At 38.2% G+C, this 25,608-nt stretch overlaps 1 protein-coding gene across 1 annotated transcript; it reads right to left on the bottom strand.

Annotated features, from left to right (window-relative positions):
• Positions 1–5,810: 5,810 nt before the first annotated feature.
• Positions 5,811–6,683, bottom strand: LOC109020646. Its single transcript, XM_019003193.2, has one exon. It carries the CDS (start codon positions 6,681–6,683, stop codon positions 5,811–5,813), a length of 873 nt encoding a protein of 290 aa, XP_018858738.2.
• Positions 6,684–25,608: the final 18,925 nt, after the last annotated feature.

The raw sequence follows: 25,608 nt of genomic DNA, 5'->3' as shown, positions 1-25,608 counted from the left end.
TATGAGACAATCCCAACAGTCCTTGTTTTTGATCCCGAAGGATTTCAATTCTGATCACAAAGGATGCCTCACCCATATCTTTCATTTCAAAGTTCTTAGAGAGAAAACCTTTGGTTTCATAAAGTAAGCCAAGATCACTACTAGCTAACAATATATCATCAACATACATGATAAAAATTATGAACTTACTCCTACTGACCTTTAGGTATATATCGATCAATGATGTTTTCTTTAAATCCAAAGGCAGTAATGGTATCGATTTCTTAAGCCTACATACTAGGTGATCTTTGCCCTTTTTTGAGTAGCCTTCTGACTGCTAAATGTAGACCTCTTCATCTAAACTTCCATTTAAAAATGTCGTTTTTACATCCATCTGGTGTAACTCTAAATCATACTAAGCCACCAATGCCATAATGATCGTGAAAGAATTCTTTTTAGATACTGGAGAAAATGTCTCTTTATAATCAATGCCTTATTTTTGAGTGAAACCATTGGCAACAAGTCTGGCCTTATATCATTCAACATTGTCTTTTGAGTCGTGTTTGGTCTTAAAGACCCATTTACACCTGACTCTTTTACTCCCTTTAGGCAACTCAACGAGATCCCAGACTTGATTCTGATCCATAGATTTCAACTCTTCTTTCATGGCATCGATCCATTTACTAGAATCACTTCCCTCTATGGCTTGTGAAAATGTTAGTGGATCTTTACTTGTTCCAATGTCAAATTCAGATTCCTAGAGATACACCACATAGTCTGCTGAAATAACAGGTCTCCAATCTCTCTGAGATCTACGCAAGACAACTTGTTTTGGTGACTTCGAACTTGGTTCATCAGTGGTATTATCATTTTGAGATGGGTGATCATTTACTTGTTCCAATGTATCATTGTGATGATCAATTAGAGGAACCATTATCTTTTCTAAGGATGTAGGTATAAGGACATCTACCCGTACTTCTCAATGATCATATCTTTGGGTTCAATTCTCCCACTGATCTTGCCAAGTTCAATGAATTCGGCGTTTCCTATTTCCGTAATTCTTGAAATGTGATTAGGGCAGTAAAATCTATACCATTTGGATCTCTCTGGGTACCCAATAAAGTACCCGCTTACTATTCTAGGATCCAATTTTCTTTCATGCGGATTGTAAAATCTCGTTTCTGATGGGCAACCCCAAACATGCATGTGCCTTAAATTTGGTGTCTTACCAGTCCATAGCTTGAAAGGAGTTTTTGGAACTGACTTACTAGGAACGCGATTTAAGATATACATTACCGTCTTAATGGCTTCACCCCACAATGATTTGGGTAAGGTAGAATTGCTTACCATACTTCTGACCATATCCGATAAAATCCGATTACGTCTTTTAGCAACATTGTTCTGCTGTGGCGTCCCTAGCATCGTGTACTATGCAGCAATGCCATGTTGTTCAAGAAGTTTGGCGAATGGGCCAGGCCTACGGCCCGATTCGTCTTACTTTCCATATATTCTCCACCTCGATCCGAACTGATGATTTTCACATTTCTATCTAACTACCTTTCTACCTCCATGAGAAATACCTCAAGTACTAAAATAGGTTGAGATTTCTCATGTAACAAATAGATATATCCAAATCGTGAAAAATCATCTATAAAGGTGATAAAATACTTTTCTCCAACAAAACATTCAATGGAGAATGGTCCACATATATCTGTGTGAATTATTTCAAGAAGCTCCTTACTTCTTGTGGTGCCTTCTTAGTATGTTTAGTTTGCTTTCCTTTAATGCAATCCAAACAGACGTCAAGATTAGTAAAATCAAGATGCGGAAGAATCCCTTCTTTTACTAATCTCTATAACATTTCTTTGGAGATGTGTCCCAATCTTTTATGCCAAAAATCATAAGAATTTTTATTCATCATGTTTCTTTTAGTTCCAATATATGTTTCATGGTGTTGGGTATAGGTATTTTTAATAAATGTATTATCGTGGCAAAGTCGATAAAGGCCATCAGAAAGAAACCCAAAACCAATAGATAAATTATTTCTAAACAAATTGAAACTACCATTATGGAACAAAAAATAATAACCATCAGTATCTAGTCTGGATAAGGAAATCAAATTACGCCTCACAGAAGGCACATATACTGTGTTATGAAGGTCTAAATAATGACCGGTACTCAAAACTAAACGAAAAGTTCCTATGGCTAAAACTTTAGCCTTATTCTCATTTTCCATAAAAATAAGTCACTCACTGGGGTTTGGTGTTTGGCTCGTAAGGTATCCCTGCATGGTTATGGAAACATGAACATTAGCACCCAAATCGAGCCACTAAGAGTTAGTGGGAACATTTTGGACTCGTAAGTGATGAGTCCAGGTCAAGGACTCCTAAGGTGAACTTGACTGCTAAACTCACTCAGAAAAATTAGAGTCATTCAAAACAGGAACATCTGAAATCTGTGAGTGTAGTGATGTAGGTACGCTTACTGCAAGAAAATTTTGTCACATAATGGTTTTAGTTGGACACTTATAAACAATAATAAGAATTTAAACAATTATGAATGAGCTTTTTTTTTTTTTTTTTTATAGAAAATGATAATATCATTCATCAACTGGAAAACAAACGATTACAGACAATCGTCAAACCATACGGTTTGAGAAATACAGTCTGGAATACAATTCCACCAAACATCCATACTTTCAACCTTAAAAGCATTTCTAGCCAACTTATGAGCTACCATATTAACTTCCCTATATACATGAGAAAACATACAAGCAGCAAAACAAGTACTAAGTTTCTTAATCTCATAATAAAGCACACCTAACATAGAATTAGTCATGCTATCATCATTTAGCACATCAATACTTAACAAGCTGTCACTTTCCATAACAAGATTGGAGACACCCATAGTGGCACATTGTTACAAGCCTCTAAAAATGGCTAGAAGCTCTATGCCTTTTGAACCCTCCATGGAAATTTCTGCACGGCTAAATGCCATAATGACTGCCATTTTCATCCCTCAGCACTGCCCCCACACCTACCTTATCTCACTCAGGAAATATCGTAGCATCTACATTCAATTTCAAGCTGCCAGTCGTGAGGGGATGACATTTATAGTCTTTTAGAGTCTGATTGCGTGTTTTAATGCTGACTTGAGCATGGCTTCTCAGCAGAACATAGGCATTTTTGGCAACACTTGTAGGCCCTAACAGTTCCTGGTCATTCACAAACTTGTTCCTTCGATACCAGAAGACCCAGGCCAAAGCAAATAACGTAGACAACTTTTCAGACATATTCCTTTCACAAAGTTGGAAGGCCATCTCGAACAATGATAGCTGCTTATCCAGTATTAATTCAGGGAGATAAAAATGATACAAACCTTGCACAGCCCCACAATGGACTACTACATGAGTGATATCTTCTTCTTCTGTTAAACAAAGTCTACAGGTTGCATCTGTTAAGACATTCTCTTCACTAAATTCACAACAATAGGTAGGCCATCTTTGTATGCACGCCATGCAAAAATTTTAATCTTATTTGGCACTTTCATCTTCCACAAATACTTACAAAGTTTCTGTTGAGCCTGCATGTTTGAAGATTTAGCACACTGAAAGCCAACTTAAGCGTAGATAAATCTGTAGCAACTACGCACACTGAACAATCTAGTACATTCATGAGCCCAAACCCTTCTATCTTCTACATTATCAGAATACAAAGGAACTTTTAGAATATCTGAGACTATACTTGGATTGAAGAGAGATCTAAGCTTTTGAATATCCCACATTCTATCATTACCAACAAATAAAGAATCCACCAAGCCCGAGTTAGTACCCTCACTTCCACCCACCCCTTCTGCCAACAAGGATAAATGCCCTGGAATTCATTGATCTTGCCATATATTAACATACCTCCCATTCCCTATTCGCCACCTACAACCCGCATATAGCCATTTACGTGCCTCCCAAATCCCCTTCCAAGTATAAGGACATTTGCCTAAACCAGCCTTCATAAAACAGGTATGGGGAAAATATTTAGCCTTCAGTAATTTATGCAATAAGGAACCTTCATCTTGGGATAATCTCCACCCTTGTTTTGCCAGTAGAGCAAGATTGAAGATTCTTAAATCTTTGAAACCCAACACTCCAGAGTTCTTTGTCTGACACAGCTTGTTCCAACTCAACCAATGCACTTTCCTCTCATTTCCTTTTTGGTCCCACTAGAACCTTGACATCATACATTCTAACTCGGCACAAAAACTAGACGGTAAAAGGAAGCAACAAATTGTATAAGTTGGTATGGATAGGGCTACTGCTTTTAACAAAATCTCCTTACCACCTTGTGACAACAACTTCTCCTTCCAAGCTTGAAGCTTTTGCCATAACCTTTGTTTAATAGACTGAAAATCACTCTTTTTTGACCTCCCTATAGCAGGTGGAAGTCCCAAATATTTATCATATTGTTGAATTTCACCATTACTCCATAGATTCTTGATCTCATTTTGATGCTCCACACTCACATTACCACTAAACACAATAGTTGTTTTTTCTTTATTAATTCTTTGGCCGGAAAAAACTTTCATAACTCTCCAATAACACTTGTATCCTTCTATTTTCTTCCACCTTCGCACGACAAAAGACAACATTATCATCTGCAAAGAGTAGATGATTTATAGTTGGTGCTCTTCTTTACAAATTTTCAACCCAGAAATTTCATTTCTCAGCCCCGCAATTCTTAATAAGGAAATCAGTCCTTCAGTACATAGTAAAAATAGATATGGAGATAATAGGTCTCTTTGTCTTAACCCTCTAGTTGGCAAAATGGGACCCCTTGGCTCACCATTGATCAAAACAAAAAAAGAGACAGATCCAATACAATACATAATCAACTCAATAAACTTCGAATGAAACCCCATCACTTCCATAATTGACTTTATAAAACCCCATTCAACCCGATCGTATGCCTTGCTCATGTCTAATTTTAAGGACATAAACCACTTTTTACCTTTCTTTTTGTGCTTTAAGAAATTAATCAACTCATAAGCAATCAAAACGTTATCACAGATAAGGTGCCCAGGAACAAAAGCACTTTGACTCTCACTAATTATGCTTGGCAATACGGATTTGAATCTATTTGAAAGAACCTTAGCAATAAATTTAATAAATTTATAGGCCACATTACATAAACTGATGGGGGCCTATAGTCACTCATTTTAATAGCACACTTCTTTTTAGGAATCAAAGTGATATGAGTATGATTCAGTGTAGAAGGAAAAAAACCTAAGTTGAGTGCTTCAAGTACTATTGTAGTAATATTGTCCCCAACCACATGCCAATATTTTTGGAAAAATATTGGAGACATGCCATCAGGTCCGGGGGCCTTTGTAGGGTTCATCTGATTCAACGCTTCCTTAACATCATCTGCTGTGAACTCCTTCATCATATTCATGTTCATCTCAACTGAAACTCTCCTAGCCAATGGTTTCAAGAAAGCCAAAGAACTAGCATCAACAAACCGAAAAGAGCTAGTAAATAGGTTTTGGAAATAGTCAAGAATAACCCCATCCCTCTGAGAGCCCTCCTACCAACGGCCATTGTCATCTTGGATCTTTAAAATCTGATTTTTCCTCTTTTGCTGAGATGCCTTCATGGGAAAATATTTAGTCTTGCTATCACCTTCTTTGAGCCACAATGCATTTGAACGTTGTCTCCACATGATCTCTTTCCTCTACAACCAAAGTTGTACCTCTTCTCTTGCAAAATTAATCTCTTCTATAGGAACCAAGTCCGGGCCCCTCTCCTGTAGACTGTGTAGAGTTCTCTGTGCTTTACTAAGTTAAGTTTGAACATTTCCAAAACATTGTTTATTCCACCCCTGTAGTTGAGCTCCACATTCATTAATCAAACCAGAAACAACATCCATAGTAGTTGGACCAACACCCCTTTCGCAAACGCCTTTGATAATATCTTCACAAGCTTTCTCACCAACCCACATGGCCTCAAATTTGAAAGACTTTTTAACATAACGGGGAAAAGTGGCCCCCTCCAAATTCACCCAAATAGGTAAATGGTCCAAATAGGCTACCACCCCATGAGCTACTCTAGCGTTTGGAAAACTATCCAACCAAACAGAATTGACCAAGAATCGATCAATCCTTTCACTAATACATTGATCTCCATGTCTCCTATTTGACCACGTAAACTTTGGACCTGAGAAACCCAAATCGCTCAAATTACAGTCTTCGACAACCTCTCTGAAAGTGTAAAGCTGATTGTCAGGCCTAGGTCTACCCCCACATTTCTCATGAGAATACATTAACTCATTAAAATCCCCCATCACCATCCAAGGGTCATCATTCACTCTACACAACAATCTAAGCAAACGCCAAGTTTGATGCCGTAAGTGAGTCTCAGGAAAACCATAAATAGCAGTTAAAAACCAGTGTCCCATCCTCAAATTTGGGTCTTTTATCACAACATCAATATGATTAAAAGAATAGTTAATAACTAAAAGATCAACATCTGCAGGACTAATAGCCAAACAATTTTGAAAACCTAACTTGTACTTACAGGATTCAACTTCACGAGTGGAGAGTCTGGTCTCCTGCAAGAACACTACGTCGGGCCCTTCCCTCTGAATTAGATCACAGAGGGTTCGAATGCCACGTGGGTTCCCAAGCCCACGTGCATTCCAGCTACATATTTTCATGGCTCTCGGTGGTGCTGATCCACAGCCATCGCCGATATCTCAGGTTTTGGCACTGCCTTCGCAGCCTCATCAAGAACAGACTTCCCTGCATCATCAAGAACTGGAGCTACTTGAAGACGCTTTGATATCCTTCCACAAGAATTGTCTTCCTCCGAAAGCCCCTTTCGTTTTCTGGAAGCCCCCTTCACCGACCCTCGCCCAGGAGGAAATGGTGTCGTTTCATGTAGTAGAGAAGTGCGTTTCCACTTCTTACTCTGAAGCCCATCCGGTTTTTGGGCACTATTTCCCTCCTGGCGAACCCTCGTGACATTAAAGCCCATAACTTCTAGCCCATCAGGCCCAAAAACAACACTGGAGACTTGACCCAATTCTTGGCCAGAAGATTCCAGAATATCCTTCGCATTAGCAGCCATCCCTAACTTTTTGCCCACCTCAACCTTCCCTTAACTGCCTTGTTCCTGTAAATCAGCACCCACCCGGCCGTAACTGCCATCAGTTTAGGTTGAATTTTTGGCTAATAAACCACGCCTTCCTCCTCCACCGTATCTGACCCTTTCTTCGGTACATCCTTTCCCGTTGCGTCCTTTGTCCCAAAAGGAGAAGTTGGAGTGTGTTTCAAAGGATTGGGTCCTCTGTTTTTCCCTGCAGGTGGGCGAACTCCAAACCCATTGCCTGCACAAAGCCACATACCATAGGGAAAATCCTTCACTGTATGCACCTCAGATTCCCATATTACATTGCCACAATCCCTCTCACCATGTCCCAAATAGTCACACCAATAGCAGAAATTCAGTAATCTCTCTTAAGAGAACCGAACCCACACTGGTTCACCACCCCAATCGTCAATGTTTAACCTCTGAGCAGAGGTTTATCAATTGACAAAGCAACTCGTACTCGTAAATACTCCCCCCATTCCATCTCCCCTGCCTCCACATCCACTTCCTCAACAGAACCAAGTTTCTCACCCAATAAACGACCAACATAATCAGTACGAGTCATAAGAGGTAAGTCATGAATCCGTACCCAAAAGGAAGCCATCTTCATCTGAATCTGGTGAACTTGACTCCAACCATCAACTTTAGACATTAAAACTAAATGTTTAACAAACGACCAAGGACCCTCTCGGAGAACCCTCTCTCTCGGAGAACCCTCTCCTTATCCTTTATGTTCTCAAATTCGGCTAGAATGAGAGTGGAATCCAGATCTCTGAACTTCACCCCTAACCCCAAAGGCCAAGCTTTCCGCAACGTACTCTTGAACACCTCTTTATTATAATGCTTCACAGTGAATAACTTCATTACCAGACACTTACCTCCGCTTAGAAGAGCATTTGCTAACTTCGTTGGTTCCAAAACCAACTCTGTATTTTTCGTCTCAGTTAAAGCGAGATGCTGATAGAGATCATGGAGAGAGTTCTCCATTTGCAATGGGAAACCTAAAGCAAGAAAAGCAAGGCACGACACAAATAGCCGTGGAAGGAGGCCTCTAAGTAGATAACCTTCGGAAACCTGGAGAGGAAATTTTTTTAATACCGAAAAAAAAATACTATAATTATGAATGAACTAGTAGTGTAATCAACATCCTCATTTGGGAGTAGATCTTGATACACAAAGTGTTCTCACCAATATTAAATTTTGTGGATGAACTAGTTGTATCATCAAAATTCTCTTTTGGTAGTAAACTCTGACATAGAAAGTGTCCCTTCAACCTTACTTTTGATGGATGAACTAGTAGTGTCATCAAGACCTCATTTGGGAGTAGATATTGACACACAAAATGTTCACTCCATCATATCCACCTTACTATGGCGTTTAATGATTTGTCACTAAAATTAATAAAATCTTGTACCTTCGGGCAACCAATCTTTTTTTAAATTTTGATGTAAATCATTTGCCCTATATTGGATAAACAAATATGCATGGTATAATAATAAGAGCCAAAATAATCAATTCATACATGTATTTAATAATAACAACATGAACATAAAATTTTAATATATGTATATACCAATAATAACATGTATAGAAAATTTAATAAAATTAAATACATGCATTTAACAATAATAACATGCATAAAAATTAATTTAATACATGTATATACCAATAATAAAATATATATATATATAATTTAATTTAATACATGTATTTAACAATAATAACATGCATATAAAAGAAAAATAAAATTTCAGATTTTTTTAATATATAAATAATATTATAATATAATCTGATCAGTCTAGGTCTAGACCACACCGGTCTAGTAACCCGGGCCAAAACCCGGTTCATTAGTGAGGCATTTGGTCATTAAAGACCCTGGTTCGGGCCTACTGTACAGGGCCTAAAGGCCCAATTTCAATTCTGGATTTTTTTTTTTAATTCTCTTTGGACTGGGGCAAGGCCTAGGCCTAGGCCCTTTAGAAGTTAGAAGAAACCCTAATCTTCTTCTTGAATCAACAATTGCAGCGCCGTGTACACATAATTGGGAGCAACCAAACTCCCTTCGATTCGGCGCAACCGTGGACATCGCCCACGAGGGGAAGATGACATGGTGTCCCCAGCCCCCTCCCGCCGTCGATGTCCACCTCCACTCATGGTTTCCCTTTCTTCTTCTTTTTCTTCTTCTTACCGAAACACCGTCGTGCGCTGTGGCCAGTAGGCTTTAGAGCCCATTGCCACCATCTCAGAGGCATCGCGGAGGAGGTTCCTAGCCTCCTCCCAACACCGACAGCCCTTTCCCACAACGAGTTTCACAATCGAGCATGGGTAGCGCCGATTTGGTAATATAAAGCCCTCTGAGCCGCCCTCTATGCTGCACTTTACGCCGCTCTTTACATGTTGAGCCGCCGGCCACCACTCACAGGCCAACACAGCTAGAGGTGTAAGCCAGTCGGTCCGGACAGGAAAAATCGACCGGTTCAATCCTGATCTGACTAGACCAAAGTTGGTCTAGTCCAGTTCCGGTCCAAGAAATAGAGGACCGAAGTAGGTTCAGTCTAATCCTGGTTTAGGGGTTTCCCACCTGAGACCAGACTGGACTAGACCGAATTAAAAAATATATATTATTTATATAATAATTGTATAATTTATAATGTAATTTTCATCTAATTTATTATCATTGATTATATAAAATATTTTTTTATAAAGTTAGTTACATAATCTACATTAATAATTCACATAGTTTTAATTTAGTATTTTAAATAACTTTTTTTATTATCTTATTTAAAAAAAAAAGAATAAAAAATAATTGGGCCAAACCGAACTGACTGAATTCACACCTAAACATAGTGGCTCGACCAATATATATACACGATGGTTCCTCAACCCATTACCCAGAATAGATACAATACAACAAGGGAGAAATAAGAAAAAAACTTCAAAAACCCAAAGCACTCAGCGACTCATGTCTTCTTAACTTTCTCCTCCATCATTATACACAACACAACAATCGGTTTTTCAATTCCTCAACATGCAGCAACGTAAACAATATAAAATATATGAAGTACACCCAATCAAAGGCAGATGCAAATTATAGTAATAGGAGAAATAGGTACGCCAAAACCAAAATACATTAATGGTTGTCAGTGTATCACTGCATATCCTTTCATAAAAGCAGAGTTTGATGTTTTACAAACAACATCATAAAATATTTTGTCAGGTCAAAAAGTAATATTTTCAATCTTTCGCAACATAATAAAATTACAATACATGAAAGCACATATTTGCGGTATATTTTATCGAGATCATAAAAAATCTATAACCTAAAGCTCTGATACCACATGTTAAATATTTTAACATGAGCATTAATAATTGGATATTTTATTTTCTATGATCTACAATAATAAAAACAACAACAGTTAAAAGACGTACATTTATCCATCTTTTTTATGAAGAATTTGATCTAACTATGAGAGAAGGATCACCCTAGCAACTTAGCCTCACAAGTGTCTCCCGATGGCTAGAGGCGCAATGATGTTGTAGGTGAGAACCCTTATCCCTTCAGTACTATTTATAGACTTCTGGCCATCAAGAAATCTAACACTTTGTGTTTGATTGTGATTAGAGATATAGAGTTAATCTTATCTCTTATGAGTTTTTCTTATCCTATAATAACTCATCTATTAACTGATAAGTTTTGAGCTATTCCAAACTCTATCAAGATGGGTGTGCGGGACAGAGTTTAAATAAAACTTTTACAATTTATTGGTAGTTTAATTACTTATTTAAACGGTATATATATTGTGCCAATTAAATAACACGAAAGCGATTCATGATGTTGCATGTGTTCTTGATCTTTGATCTGTTTAATTGTTTTTCATTTATGGGGTTCAAAGGTATTAAGGCACCTAATTCTCATGCATTAGCCACTACAACAGATTACTCCCATGAGCGTGAGCAGCACTCGAATATCCTAACAGATTTAAGAAGGAATCTTCCAAGCACACATGAGGATATGACACCTTTCTCATATCTAGAAGATTCTTATATAACCAACTTAGTAATTGTACACCGTATGATCAAATTGTAATCAGATTGTTCACCTTGGTATAATTGTATAAATATGGATTGGAAATGCAATGTAAAAGCGTGAATGAGATATACAAGAAATAAGAATGAAAGAGCTTTGCCTCCATTGAGACTTTTCTTGGAATACTTAGTGTGCTTGTTTTTAGCTTCTGCCATAAACTCATTATGGTATCAGAACTACCCAAGGACTAACATCCGTACATTTTTTATGGCCAACCCAGAGTCCTCCGACATCACCCACTCTTCCCTTTCCCCCACCGTCAACCCTACCATCATCATTTCATCCTCCCATTTCATCACTATTAAACTTACACATGAGAATTATTTGTTATGGAAGGCCCAAATGGTCCCATTTTTGAAAGGTCATCGTCTCTTTGGTTCCCAATTGGTTGTTGATAACTTGCTGAACCCATATTACAATAACTCGGTTTTGCAAGATCAATTAATAATGTCTACCACCAATGCCTCTCTGTTCGACACCATTCTTGCTCAAGTTTTGAACTATTCTACCTCTCAAGAGGTTTGACACACCCTTCAGACCATGTTTTCCGCTTAGTTCTCTGCACATATCATGCAGACATAATTTCAATTAGCCACCCTAAAAAAAGGCCCTGACTCTATCACTGCCTACTTTAAAAAGGCCACGTCTCTTGCAGCAACCTTGGGTGCTGTAGGCCAACCACTTTCAACATCTTAGTTCATCATTTACTTACTAGAGGGTCTTGGTAGTGATTATGAATCTCTTGTCACCTCTTTAACAACATGCCCTGACCCCCTTTTTCTACTCCTCAAGTTTTTAGCTACCTCTTGAATCATGAGTCTTGTATTACACATCAGACTAATACTCTGCCTTTAAGGACTTCTCTTACAGTTAATGTAACACCCTGGTCCCGAATGGGTCGGAGAGTTACCTCTTAACATTTTAAATCATATCTCACTATACAAATATAAACTCAAATTCCTCAATTACTCATAGACCTCATTGCTTTAAACTATTTACTCCAAAATAAAGAACTAAGAATACGACGAAATCTCAAAATACATGTTAACTTCCCAAAGTACTAAGTCAACAGAGCAAAACGAAACTATTCAATAAAAATTCTCCAATAACAAGTACCCTCTTTGTATTTAATATACTATGCTCACAAAGCCTTACCCATGCTTTCTATTCTTAGACCTCCGTTGAAGTATCCAAAATATCTTAAAAATGTTCTGGAGATAAGGGGTGAGTTATCAACAACTTAGCTCATGTCTACATAATGCATGTCAAAAACATTTTCGCCCTTTCCATACATATTTCATGAGTAATGCAAATACACGACTGAGGTTTTTTTTCCAAGTTTTCATTTCATAACAAAACATGCATAATTTTTAGAAAGTCAACCTCAGTCTCAATAATTCGTGCAAAGCTTGGCATTGGAACTCCACTTACCTGAACTTCTTATCTTTTCAGAATTTCTCTACAGCAGTACTGAACGAAAATCAATCGTCACCTATAAAATACTCACACACTCCCATAAATATCCGAATTTAACACAATTTCAATACTTACAACTGAAATGCTAAGTAACCTATTTTCCTAAAAATCTAAATTCCGCGAAAATCCTAAAATATCAAAAATTTAATACCACTAACATATAATGTAGTAGGAAATCGTAAATTTCTTTAAACAATAGCAGTTCATAAAATATAGTTAATAATATTTTTAAAAATCATTGCAAACTACTAATCATATCTAATTTAAAACCATACAAGGTTTATTTCATATAATAGGGCTTAAAGTGCTTAAAAAAAATAAAAGATTAAAATACTTACAGTTTACTATCAAAATCAAATTGTAAGAATATTTAGTAATTTAACTTGAATCTGTAAATGTAAATTCTTATGCTTCAAACAAGACCCACTTAACACAAGTTTATATGAAATCGGTCCAATATGAAGCCATCTAAATTAAAGGACGTTTTGGAAAAATAAAAACGTCAACATGCATGCTCGTTGGGTATGGCTAGAAACAAGAAAACAAATGGGACAAACTAAAAGGAACACCTGGATCAAAACTGAGCAACATAGAGGCATGCTCACCGAGGGAGGATGAGAGGCGCGACGGGACAGTGAGCTGGACAGGGATCGATGGTGGTGAGCATGGCGGCCTGGCACGTGAGGGGTGGAGGTTGTGCACAGTGCTGCAACCATGGACAGAGGATTTGAGCATGGCGTCGGTAGTGGTCAGAAGATCGACTGTGTCTCGAGCCCTCATCTATCAATTACGAATGGCCGAGCATGGGGACCCTCGGAGCAACGGCTCATGGTTCGAGATAGGGCTCACAGTGACTGGGTGGTTGCTCGAGTGTGGCAAGGGTTGTACCGTGCAACGCTTGTGGTTGCTGGGTAGCTTGCGGTGGGTTTGCTTGACACAAGGAGTTGCGGTTTAAGGTGGAACTGGTGGTGGGTTGCTCTATTTTTGGCATAGCAAAACATAGGAAGTTGCTAGGCAGTTGGGACGGGGTGGTTAGGTTGTTTTCATAGTATTTCTAATGTGAGACAGCGCCTTGCGAGGTGGTTGAGCAGAGGAAAGTTGTTGTCTGATTTGTGGAGGAGGGATGGATGCGTGATAGCGCTGATTCCTTCTTGATGTGATCTTGACTGGTTCAGCGGAGGTTGACGGGTGCGTTGGACAGGTTTCCGCTGAGGACACAGAGGTGCTAGGCCCTGGGGGCTGACCCGTGGTGGACGGAAATGCACTGCAAGTAGAAGACAATAAAAATAGAAATGCACTGCAAGTAGAAGACAATAAAAATAGGTGGGAGAGAATCGAGCGATGGACGGAAATGAAATAAAGGAGAGAACTCAAAAAGGGGAAGGAAGTTCAAACTTCAAACTGCCTAGACGTGGAGATAATGGAGATTGGGTGGAGGAAACTTCAGAGTGCAGAAACTGAAATTGAAAAACGATCGAGAAGATAAAATGCAATCGGCAAGATGAATCTCACCGCAAACGACATCATGGGGGTAGGGGAGGTTACTCAGCTGCGTGAAAACAAGATAAAGAAAAAAAAACAAAGATAATTCGATGGACTGGCCTTGGGTTTAATGGGCTCAGGTGCTACAGTTAAACTCTAATGTTCGGTAGCCTAATTCCAGTTCAACCTCAAGCCATGGGTGGGGACCTTCTTTTCGTGGCCAAGGCAGAGGCTGTGGTGGTTTTCGTGGAGGTTGTCGTCCTCAATTCTCTAATCGATCCTCTCCTGGACCAGTGTGTCAGGTCTATCAACGACCTGGACACTCTACACTTACCTGCTACTATATATTCAACCACGCGTATCAAGCACTTGCTCCTCCTTCTATTGCTACCCACCATAGCTCGGTGCCCTCCTCGGCTCCTTCTTCAAGTATATGGTTCCTTGATACCACAACAACGAACCTCTTTACATTAGACTTTGCCAACCTGAATCTAGATGTAGCGTCGTACCATGGCTCCGACCAAGTTAGCATTGGCGATGGCAGCACCTTTTCAATCCAAAATACTTGTTCTGCTGAATTACAGTCCCCTTTGGCAATTTCTTACTCAATAAACTTCTTCATGTCCTATTAATTACTCGAAATTTAATTTATGTTCATCAATCTTGCCTTGAAAATTCAGTGCTTTTTGAGTTTCATTTTGATTTTTTTTTAATTTTTGTGAAGGATTTGTGCACCCAGGCTCTACTTCTTTAGGGCCACGTTAGGAATGACCTATACGAGCTGCCTATTGGTGTTTCCACCCCAACCACATCTGCTCCTACAACTCCATAGGCCATGCTCAGTGAATGGACCTCCTCTGATCATTGGCAATCCCACCTTGGAAGACATCGTCACATTGTGGAGACTGGGCTTTCTCTCATGGCCCATGCCTCTGTTCCACAAAAATACTAGGCTGGCGCTTTTTTAACGGCTATTTTTTTAATAAATTGTACGCCTACTCCCATCCTCAATAATAAATCTCCCTATCAACTCCTTTTTCTTCATTTTCCAAATTATCAGCTTTTACGAATTTCTTGGTGTCAATGTTGGCCCAATTTGCACCCATTTAACTGTCACAAACTTGATCTTAGGTCCAGACCTTGTGTTCTCATGGGCTACAACCCATATCACAAATGGTATCTATGTCTTCATATTCCCATGGGAAAAATATATACCTCACGTGATGTCCAATTTAATGAATCTGCCTTCCCCTTTACTGTCAGCCCACACACGGACTCATTTTCTATACTTGGACCCTCTATTCAAATAAGCCCAATTCCTCTAATTTCACCTTCATCTACCTGTTTTGGCCCTCCAACGATTACTCGGCCCAACCCACTTCCTCAGCCCATTAACACATTACCTCCTAAGTCTTCTCATCTCTCCCCATTGAATATCTCGACTCAGTCATCACCTACTCTAACTCTAAGCCCATCCTCTTCCACTCCAGCTAGGTCATCGTCCCCGAGTTCCCTTCCCTCTGCGCTGCAACCTGTTTCTTTCCCGAACCCTTCTCAACAACCCTCGTCTTCTTCCATTCATCCCATTCTCACAAGGTCTCGCAATCAAGTCCATCGTCCCCTTCACTGAACCGATGGCACCATACCCTAGCCAATGTCCAAACTCTCTATTCACCTTACTATCTCATCCTCTTCCCCGATACCAGAAGAACCCTCATCCTTCAATGAAGCTAACAAGTACCCTGAATTGGGCTCTGCCATGGCCTCTGAATTCGATGCTCTTATCCTTAACCAGACCTGGGATTTGGGCCCTTATTCCTTCAATCTCAATATTCTCGGGTCTAACTGGGTCCTTAAAACTAAACGGCATGTCGACAGAACCATCGAATGACGAAAGGCACGCCTAATTGCTAAGGGGTTACATTAGTAGGCTAGGATTGATTTTACGGACCAGTTGTGAAGCCGATAACCATTTGGCTTCTCCGGACTCATTTTCTATACCTGAACCCTCTCTTCAAATCAACCCAATTCCTCTAATTTCATCTTCATCTACCAATTCTGGCCCTCCAGCCATTACTCGGCCCAACTCGCTTCCTTAGCCCACTAACACATTACCTCTTGAGTCTTTCTCATCTCTCCCCAATGCCTACCTCAGCCCACTCATCACCTACTCTAACTCTAAGCCCATCTCCTTCCTCTTCAGCTAGGTCATCCTCCCTGAGTTCCCCTCCCTTTGCGCCACAACTTGTTTCTTTCCCGAACCTTTCTCAGCAACCCTCGTCTTCTTCCATTCATCCCATGCTCACAAGGTCTCACAATCAAGTCCATCATCCCCTTCACTGAACCGATGGCACCATACCCTGGCCAAAGTCCAAACCCTCTATTCACCTTACTGTCTCATCCCCTTCCCTAATACCAGAAGAACCCTCATCCTTCACCAAAGCCAAGAAGTACCCTAAATGGCTTTCTGCCATGGCCTTTGAATTCGATGCCCTTATCCTTAACCATACTTGGGATTTGGTCCCTTATTCCTCCAATCTCAATATTCTCGGGTCTAAGTGGGTCCTTAAAACTAAACGGCATGCCAACTGAACCATCGAACAACGAAAGGCGCACCTAGTTGCTAAGGGGTTCCATTAGCAGGCCGGGATTGATTTTACGGAGACCTACAGTTTGGTTGTGAAGCCGATAACCATTCGGCTTCTCCTATCCATCGTTGTTTCCTCATCTTGGTCATTGCACCAGCTAGACGTTCAGAACGCCTTCTTGCGTGGTGACCTGGAGGAGGATGTTTTCATGCATCAGCCGTCGGGGTTCACAAATCCAGATTTTTCCTCTCACGTTTGCAAGCTACCTAAGTCTATCTAGGGCTTGGTTCTCGAAATTGAGTAACAAATTGTTGTCTGTTGGTTTCCATGCTTCAAAATCTAACCCTTCATTGTTTATATTTCAAAATTCCACTAATTTTGTTTTTATGTTAATTTACGCAGATGACATAATAATGACTAGTTCTAGTAATCTGCTTATTTCTCAGATTCTTACCTCTCTTAGTGCATCATTTCCAGTTAAGGATTTAGGCTTTTTGCATTACTTTTTAGGTATAAAGGTCCTTCGAAATACTCAAGGTTTATTTTTTTCCCAAACTAAATATATCACTGACTTGCTTAAATGTACATGCATAATTCCAAGTCAGTCTCCACCCCCATGACCACTACATCCAAACTCACAGCCTTAGAAGGATCCTCTTTTGAGGATTCTTAGCTTTATCGCAGCATTGTAGGTAGTTTGCAATACCTTTCTTTCACAAGACCATATATTTCATTTGCTGTAAATAAGGTTTGCCAATACATACATTGTCCTAGAATTCCTCATTAGCGAGCTGTTAAAAGAATTCTTCGTTATTTACGTCTTACTTCTCATTTTGGTTTACATTTTTCTGCCTCATCTTCTCTTAATCTTTTTGCCTTTTCGAATGCTGACTGGGCCTGCTACCCTGACAATCGCAAGTCCACTGGTGGATTTTATGTGTATTTTGGTTCTCACTTGGTATCCTGGGGTTCTAAGAAATAACCTATGATTGCTAGATCATCCACTGAAGCTGAGTACAAAGCGGTTGCCAACACTACCTGTGAGTTACTATGGCTACAATCATTACTTGGTGAGCTAGGAATTTTCTTGTCCAATCCTCTGACTCTATGGTGTGATAACTCAGTGCTACCAACCTGTCTATGAATCCAATTCTTCATTCTTGAACAAGGCATGTTGAACTTGACTATCACTTTGTTCAAGAACGGGTTTCTGCCAAAACACTCAAAGTATCCTTTATTTCAAGCAAGGATCAACTTTTTGACATTTTTACGAAGCCTCTCTCTACTGTGCGTTTTAATTTTCTTCGATCAAGCCTCACCATCTCTCCAGTGCCGCTTGATCGGCGTGGGGCTATTAAAGCACGTAATTCTCATGAAGTAGCCACTGCAACAAATTGCTCCCATGAGCATGAGCAGCACTCTAATATCCTAATAGATTTCAGAAGGAATCTTCCAAGCACAAATGAGGATATGATACCTATCTCATATCTAGAAGATTCTCATATAACCAACTGAGTAATTGTACACCGTATGATCAAATTGTAATCAGATTGTTCTCCTTGGTATACTTGTATAAATATGGATTGGAAATGCAATGTAAAAGCATGAATGAGATATACAAGAAATATGAATGAAAGAGCTTTGCCTCCATTGAGACTTTTCTTCGAATGCTTAGTGTGCTTGTTTTTAGCTTCTGCCATAAACTCATTAAAAGGCAACATGAACACTAATTTTGTACATATACTAGATAGGTAATCATCAGATCTCTGCTATTAAACTTCTAAAGCTAGATAAAGATCAGGCTAGAATATCTATTGGTTTATAGTACTGGTGTTTTTTATCATAAGCAAATCATATTATATAATATATACATATATAAGGGAGGCAGTAATAAATGCTCAATTCCAACTAGTACATTACAAGAAAATAAAATAAAATGGAGATATGGGCCCAATAACTTGATCCACGCCCATTTCTTACAAGGAAGAGCTGTCATTAGTGATTTTGATATAGTCCACTTCGAACTATCATATCACGGCTTAAAAGTCTTAATAGTTTGGATTGACGGAAGAAGAGTTTCACTTCCTCTTACTCATATTCATGATTGTTAGAAGCGAGAATATAAGAACATAGAATGCAATAGATGGTTCAGATCATTGACAAACAACCTTCAGTGATTGTACTTGTGCATGGGGGCCACGCTCAAGAGGGGAGTAGCAATGTGAATCTGATATGAAAGACCCAAGTGTACTTAACCCTCGTGTTCCCAAAGTGGTGGTAGAAAGCCTTTCATAGCGTAATAGTGGGTGGATCTCACGAGCCGTTCTTTTTGTTAATTTTCTTCCACTAGTCGAAGAAAATAGAGATCATGGGTTCAACCCCGCCCCCAATGTATCAAAAAGAAGAATTGTACGTAAGACGACGTGTATGCATCGTAAGTGGCCGAAAGGCAGTAAATCAGATCATCGCTATGCTATAGACAAAAACCAAAAAAAGTTAGAAACAAAACTTCAAACAGTACAAGGGTGGACTGCAGTAGTAGTGGAGGGAGGGTGTATATATGGAGGTCCTCTGGTCGGAGGAAACCGGATAATCAATTTTGCTAGGTACAGTCGGTATATGCAAGAGGCAAGTAAACGTAGGAATAAAAAAAATTAAAAAGGACAAAAGCAAACCATACTTCTCTCTCTCTCTTTCTCTTTTTTTCATTTTTTTTTCTGGAATCAGTTATTTTGTGGCTCGTTTTGTGTTTTTTATCCAAGATTTTTGAATAGATCTATCTATTGGATAAGTTATTTTTTTTCCTTCTTCATATACTAGCCCGTTATCCATATACAACTTTATCTCAAGCAACTCTCTCTCTCTCTCTCTCTCTCTCTCTTTCTCTCTCTCTCTCTCTAAGTTTGAGACGTTACACCATGGGAGCAAAAGATGGGTGTGGCTATTCAGCTTCCTTTGTGGGTGCCTCCTCAGTTGCCTTATAAGCTGACAACAACTCTCTCTACTTTTTCTCTTACATAGATTTCGTTCTCTTGTATTTTTCCCAGCAGCCAAACGGTGAGGCAAAATTTTGTCTAGGTAGAAGCTAGAAAGAAAAGTAATCAAACCAATTAACTTCAGCGTTTTTTTATTTTACCGGGAAGCAATCAACGCAAAACTTTCCCAATAGTTACCAGTGTGACGCACCCAGATTTCGCTTGGGATCAGAGGGACATCTGAAGTGTCGAGACATGCAACACAAGGTTACTTGCCCCCATTCATGACATATAAGATGCAACGCTCCTAACATGTATCTAGCATTATGCAATATTCACAGCGGATAATTTGTTTTTAGCAATACTATGCACCAAACTTATAATATCCTAAATAGTTAAAACATAATCCATGCATACTTAACAAAATAAACATCCACGATTACAGCACGAGTCTCAGAAGATTGTAATCTCAAAACAACGGAGACCTGGTTTCATAATTACATTGTCAATTACACTATTGGGTTAGTTAGTTCAGTAACTCGTATAACTCGACTAACGATACCGGAATACTATCCAAAGATGTAACAATGGAGGCTTCAAGCTCCGTGTTGCATCTACAGTGTCTAGTCAACCTCCTCTAGTCTACCACGGTGAGATTTGATTACAAATCTCAACAAGTTAATAGAAAACCTCCACACAGGTTAATGATGCATGCATGGCAGTAAAAGCATGAATGCATAATCAAAGTCGTAAGTAAGTATAACATAACTTGACATATAGTATGACATAAATGACATAAGTGAAACTGAAACTTAGCTTGACAAGACATGACATGTACGTGAACTTAAAACATAACATGGACTAGCAACATATCATGAACGTGAACTTGAAACATGAACGTGAACATACATAATTTAAACATGAACTTGAACATAACATGAACCTGAGAACATAAACGTGAACTAGAAACATAACGTGAACGTGAACGTGAACATGACATAACATGAACATGAACTTGAACATAACATGAACATGAACATGAACATAACATGACATAAACATGAACTTGAAATATATTCATGTCTCATGGTGTCACCATGATTGAGTAATCTTATCTCATGGGGTTATCATGATTGCGTATTCTTATCTCATGGGTTTACCATGATTGACCTAAAGTTGAAACTTGACATGAACGTAAACTTAAACATAACATAACGTGAAACATGACTTGAACGTGAAGTACATGAATTTGAAATCTTATTCAATAAACTTAATTAATAAAAGTGACCATGCGGGTGCTACACGGGTTCCCTTGAGCCGTATGTCCCTGCCGATTACCGCATCACAACACAGGTGTCTATACCAGCTATGAGTGCGTTAATACGTACTCCACAGTTGTTGTGGCCCCACGTATTCTACATGTCACAATCACTGTGTCTCACGTAGTGTATGCTCCACAATTGTTGTGGCCCCATACTTCATGCTCCATAGTTGTTGTAGCCCCATGAATTGTTTGTGCCACACTTGCTGTGGACACACGTAACATAAAGTGTGGCTCTATCGGCGTTAGTGCCTGGCGCACTCCGGTGACCAGTTAGTTAGGTTTCACTCGCAACCTGTTGACAGTACTTCGTTAATCCAGGGAATTCCACTAGGATATTACCCTATCCTAGCGCTTAGGGTCGTGATTGACATGAATAACTTAACTGGCATACATGACATTTCGTAACGTAACGTGACATAAAAGACAAAAGTCTTGTCGTAGCATAACACGACATGAAAGTAAGACAATAAACATGACATACTTTGAGACATAAATGTAACAAACAACATTTTATAACATGGCAAACATGTAATAGACAATATTTTGTAACATGGCATAATATGTAACAGACAATATTTCGTAACATGACATAACATGTGACAGTGAATATTACGTTACATGACATACATGTAACAGATGACATACGTAATGTGACATACTTGCAATAGATAGTAACATGAGACAGAATATATTGTATAACAGATAAGTATTTCATGACAGAAAAATTTGTATAATAGATAAACATGTGATAACATGGCATGACATAACATATATAACAACATACAACCATAAACTGTAGTTCTCTTACCCATCACACATACACAGTAAACTGATAGTAAGTTAAGAGCTAACTTAACTCGATCGTCGTTATCTATGAGAATAAAGCGCGAAACACGAAGAACTGTAAGAGGGTATTCTAAAAGTTAAAAATTTAATTACTAATAATTAGAAATGTCAAAGGAGACAACTTAGAGTAAAATTACCATTTTACCTTCTACATGTGGAAAAATGACTATTTTACCCCTAACTTAAAGATTTCACATCCTAACTCTAAAAATTACCAAAATTTACATTCCTCATGTAAATTCAGTCCTAAACTCAAATATCAACTCAAAAAAGTTAAAACCATTCACAACTATGAAAAACTCACTATGGCCGAAACATTCATAGGCCATTTCTCTTGATTTTGGTTGCAATTTCTTCCATCTTCAAAACCCATGATTAAACTAAAATTTGTAACAAAGATCTTCATATCCTAAGTTTAAAAATACACTTAAAATATCCATTAAGAAAAATCTAATCATCAACACCAAACTTTTTGTAAGAAGACCTAAACTTTTTAACAAAAAGTAAACCCTTAAAACACAAGTTTTGACCTTAATAAAAACATCTCCAAGATTTTCAAAAAAAATAAATCTTACTTCTACCATATCCATATCGTCATCCTAAGATCAAACATGATTTAAATCATTAAACAAAAGTCACCAAAATCATAAAACAACACTTGGAGTTTTTGGTTTTACACTTAGTGCAAAAACAAAAATTTTTCTCTCAACTAACTTTGATCAATCTCTTGATCCATGGAGTAAAGGAATGTGATCTTCAAACTAAAACATCCCATGGTTTAAAAATGTGTCCTAAAGAAGATCCAACCATCAAACGTAAAATCACATGGCTAAAATTCAATAAAACATGGATCTTACTAAAAAACATCAAATCTTAGGCCTAATCGAAATCCTCTTGCGTAGAAAATTATATCTTTAAAAATAATACTAAATATCATCAAAATAACATCCTAAAATTTATATAAGAGGCTTAGGATCATCATATAAAAACATCAAAACCTTTGAAATAAGATTAAACCACGAAATATTCAAACTTTAATAAAACAAAAACTGTTTTTCTACTTCCAGTTTTTAAGTTTCTAAATCTAAGGAAACCTATCATCAGATGTTTTATTCATGCAAAAAAACCTCAATGAACATTCATAAACACATGCAGCACTCCATAAAATTTTCGGACCAAGATATGTCCATTAGCTTGGTAAAAAATTTCAAAACATAATATACTCTCCAGTTTCATGCCCAGAATGACATTTCCATGGTTAAAAATATTTTTGACCCACCAAATGAGCATGGATGAGACTAATAAGATATCCACGAAAACTAAACTCAAATATGAACAACTTTTATGAATGAGTCATCATGCAAAAATACCTAAAAAATGGTCAAAAATCTCCACGTAAAAAGACCTAGAAATCTGTCCGAGTAAGCTCTTTTGAGTTTCTCTCTAAGAATGGAGTGAAGAAGTGATAAAATGGAGTGAAATGTGCCTTGCACAACTTTAGAATCCTGGAGGGGGAAGTTATGGGATTGAATGACCCTTGATTGGAGTTGGCTATGTGACATAAAGTGGAGAATAGTGAGGGGCAAGGACTGCTTGCAGCAGTTGTGAGAGATGGAGATTGATGGAGTGGATTTCTCCTTCACATCAAGGCACTATTGGGTGGATGGTCTGCCATGTGGGGGAGGAAAAGTTTTCAAGAAGCTTTGCCATGGTGGCCAAATTCGTAGGCCTTGGTGGGCCTCAACCAAGTAGGCTTCAATTTGGGGTTTAAAGGGGGTTTGGTTAAGATTTGAGATGCTATCAAGCCCAAATCCAATTTTTCTTAGCCCAAACAAATTTTCAAGGTTTAAAATGTTGAATAATGATGTCATAACAAGGATTTGATTAATTAATAGCATGTGGAAGTGATTTAATCAAGTGATTAAACACAATACTAGAAATCGGATTGAAAAGGGTTTGGAGGCCAACTTTAGGGTTTCGGTTTCAACCAAGTTTTTGGAGTTTCAATTGGATCCTAACCATTTAGGGTTTCGCTAGGATTGAAACTCTCTTTAGTCTGGCACAATTTGGTTGATTAGATTAAACAAAACTTTACTTAGGTAGCATAATCTCACGCCTTGATTTCCTCACAAATCTATCTATTGGTTTCTCTTTGTGCCAAGTGTCTAAAACCATTCACTATGTGTGGCTAAGATCTTTCTAAGTGTCCAAATAAGACTTCTCTAACCTAATTTGGACATTCCACACTGTGATTCTAAAAACACAGCACTTGGTGCACCTATCGAGGTTACTATTCACTTAAAAAAATACATAATAAACTTAGTACTGAAAAATTCTAAATATTCATATTAACCTATGGTGCAAATCGTTTACCGAAATTCAACCCCGAAGTGCCCCTAAAAATAATTTTACAATTTCGAACAGGCATTTCGTCCGGAATTATGAAAATGGGCTATTGCGCCATAAAACCCTAAATAATCAATTAAGTCTAATGGCGTAGACCATAATGCATTCTGACACTTCTAACTATCTTAAATAATTGTAATCATATTTCTAGCACCATAGTGAGTGATAACACTGACTATGTTGACAGACTAAAACCTATGCGTTTGGTCGATTCGTAAAAACTTATGAGATTTTTACGAGGTTCCTAAAGTCAATAGAAATTTTACCAGTGAATTTCTAGTGGGCTATTACAACCAGTCCGTGTTTTTCCCTTTGAGATAGAGATTGTCGGGAGTGGAAAGGGGGAACTCCATGAAGTGAGGGTGCTCGAGCTTGGCATTCTACATTCTTATTCATTCTTACCATTATTCTTACTTTTATTTGTAGGATGTTGATTGAGTGTGTATGGTTGTGGGTTAACAACTTAACACCAGAGCTTGAAAAATAAGAAAGAAGAATAGTAATTAAAATTTGTTTAGAATGGTGGGGGTCTCCAATTCCATAGAGAACAAGCCATCTGCTAAGAAAAAAGAAGGGAAGAGAAAGATGGAGGAGAAAATGGAGGAAGAAAAGAAGAGAGTAGGACCCAAGTTGTCAGACGATTGCATTTCGACTGCACACACTGACAGTATATAGAATTTTTCATATAGTAATTATGAGACGTGAAGAAAAAATAATAGTCAAATAAAGAAGAGATTAAAAAAAAATACAGAAACTGTAATATATATTTATAAGAATGCTTTGAGTGGTTGAGAAAGTTTCTACGTGGATCAGTATATATTACAGATTCATTTAGCCCTACAGTACTCATATATGTAGTAAAGAAAAAAATTGAAGTAAACAATTTTTAGTGGGATTTCTTATTATGGGCTGAGTGGCCGATTATCTATCAGTTATTTGATTTCATATCAAGAAATGATAAAAAATAATAATAATTAAAAAAAAGTGTATTTTTTCAATAAACAAAGACTATATATCCCATTACCCATTCCCTCTTTAGTCAATATTTTTGACAGATCCATTTCTCTGAAGTTGCACTATTCTTTTGGGCTTTGGGATTTGTAGAAAAATGCTCAAATTAATATTGTCCAAGCAGTTTGAGATTCTCAAACAGTAATAGGGCTGGATTTTGATTGTGGGCAAATGGCCAGTCACTCAATCATTAAGCCAGGCCCACCTGTTGATTGTTGTCCAATATCACAATCACGGCTCTGGGCTTCTCACCCAAATCAACCCAGGCTTGCGCTGGCTCATGTTCGACCCATCTA

Source organism: Juglans regia, chromosome 9, assembly GCF_001411555.2.
Source record: "Juglans regia cultivar Chandler chromosome 9, Walnut 2.0, whole genome shotgun sequence".
Lineage (NCBI taxonomy): Eukaryota > Viridiplantae > Streptophyta > Magnoliopsida > Fagales > Juglandaceae > Juglans > Juglans regia.
Note: the sequence above shows the minus strand (reverse complement) of the source record. Positions and strands in the feature narration are given on the sequence as shown.

Excerpts from the sequence above, each read along its gene's own strand:
- LOC109020646 (XM_019003193.2), bottom strand. The coding sequence starts at position 6,683 with ATGAAAATATGTAGCTGGAATGCACGTGGGCTTGGGAACCCACGTGGC.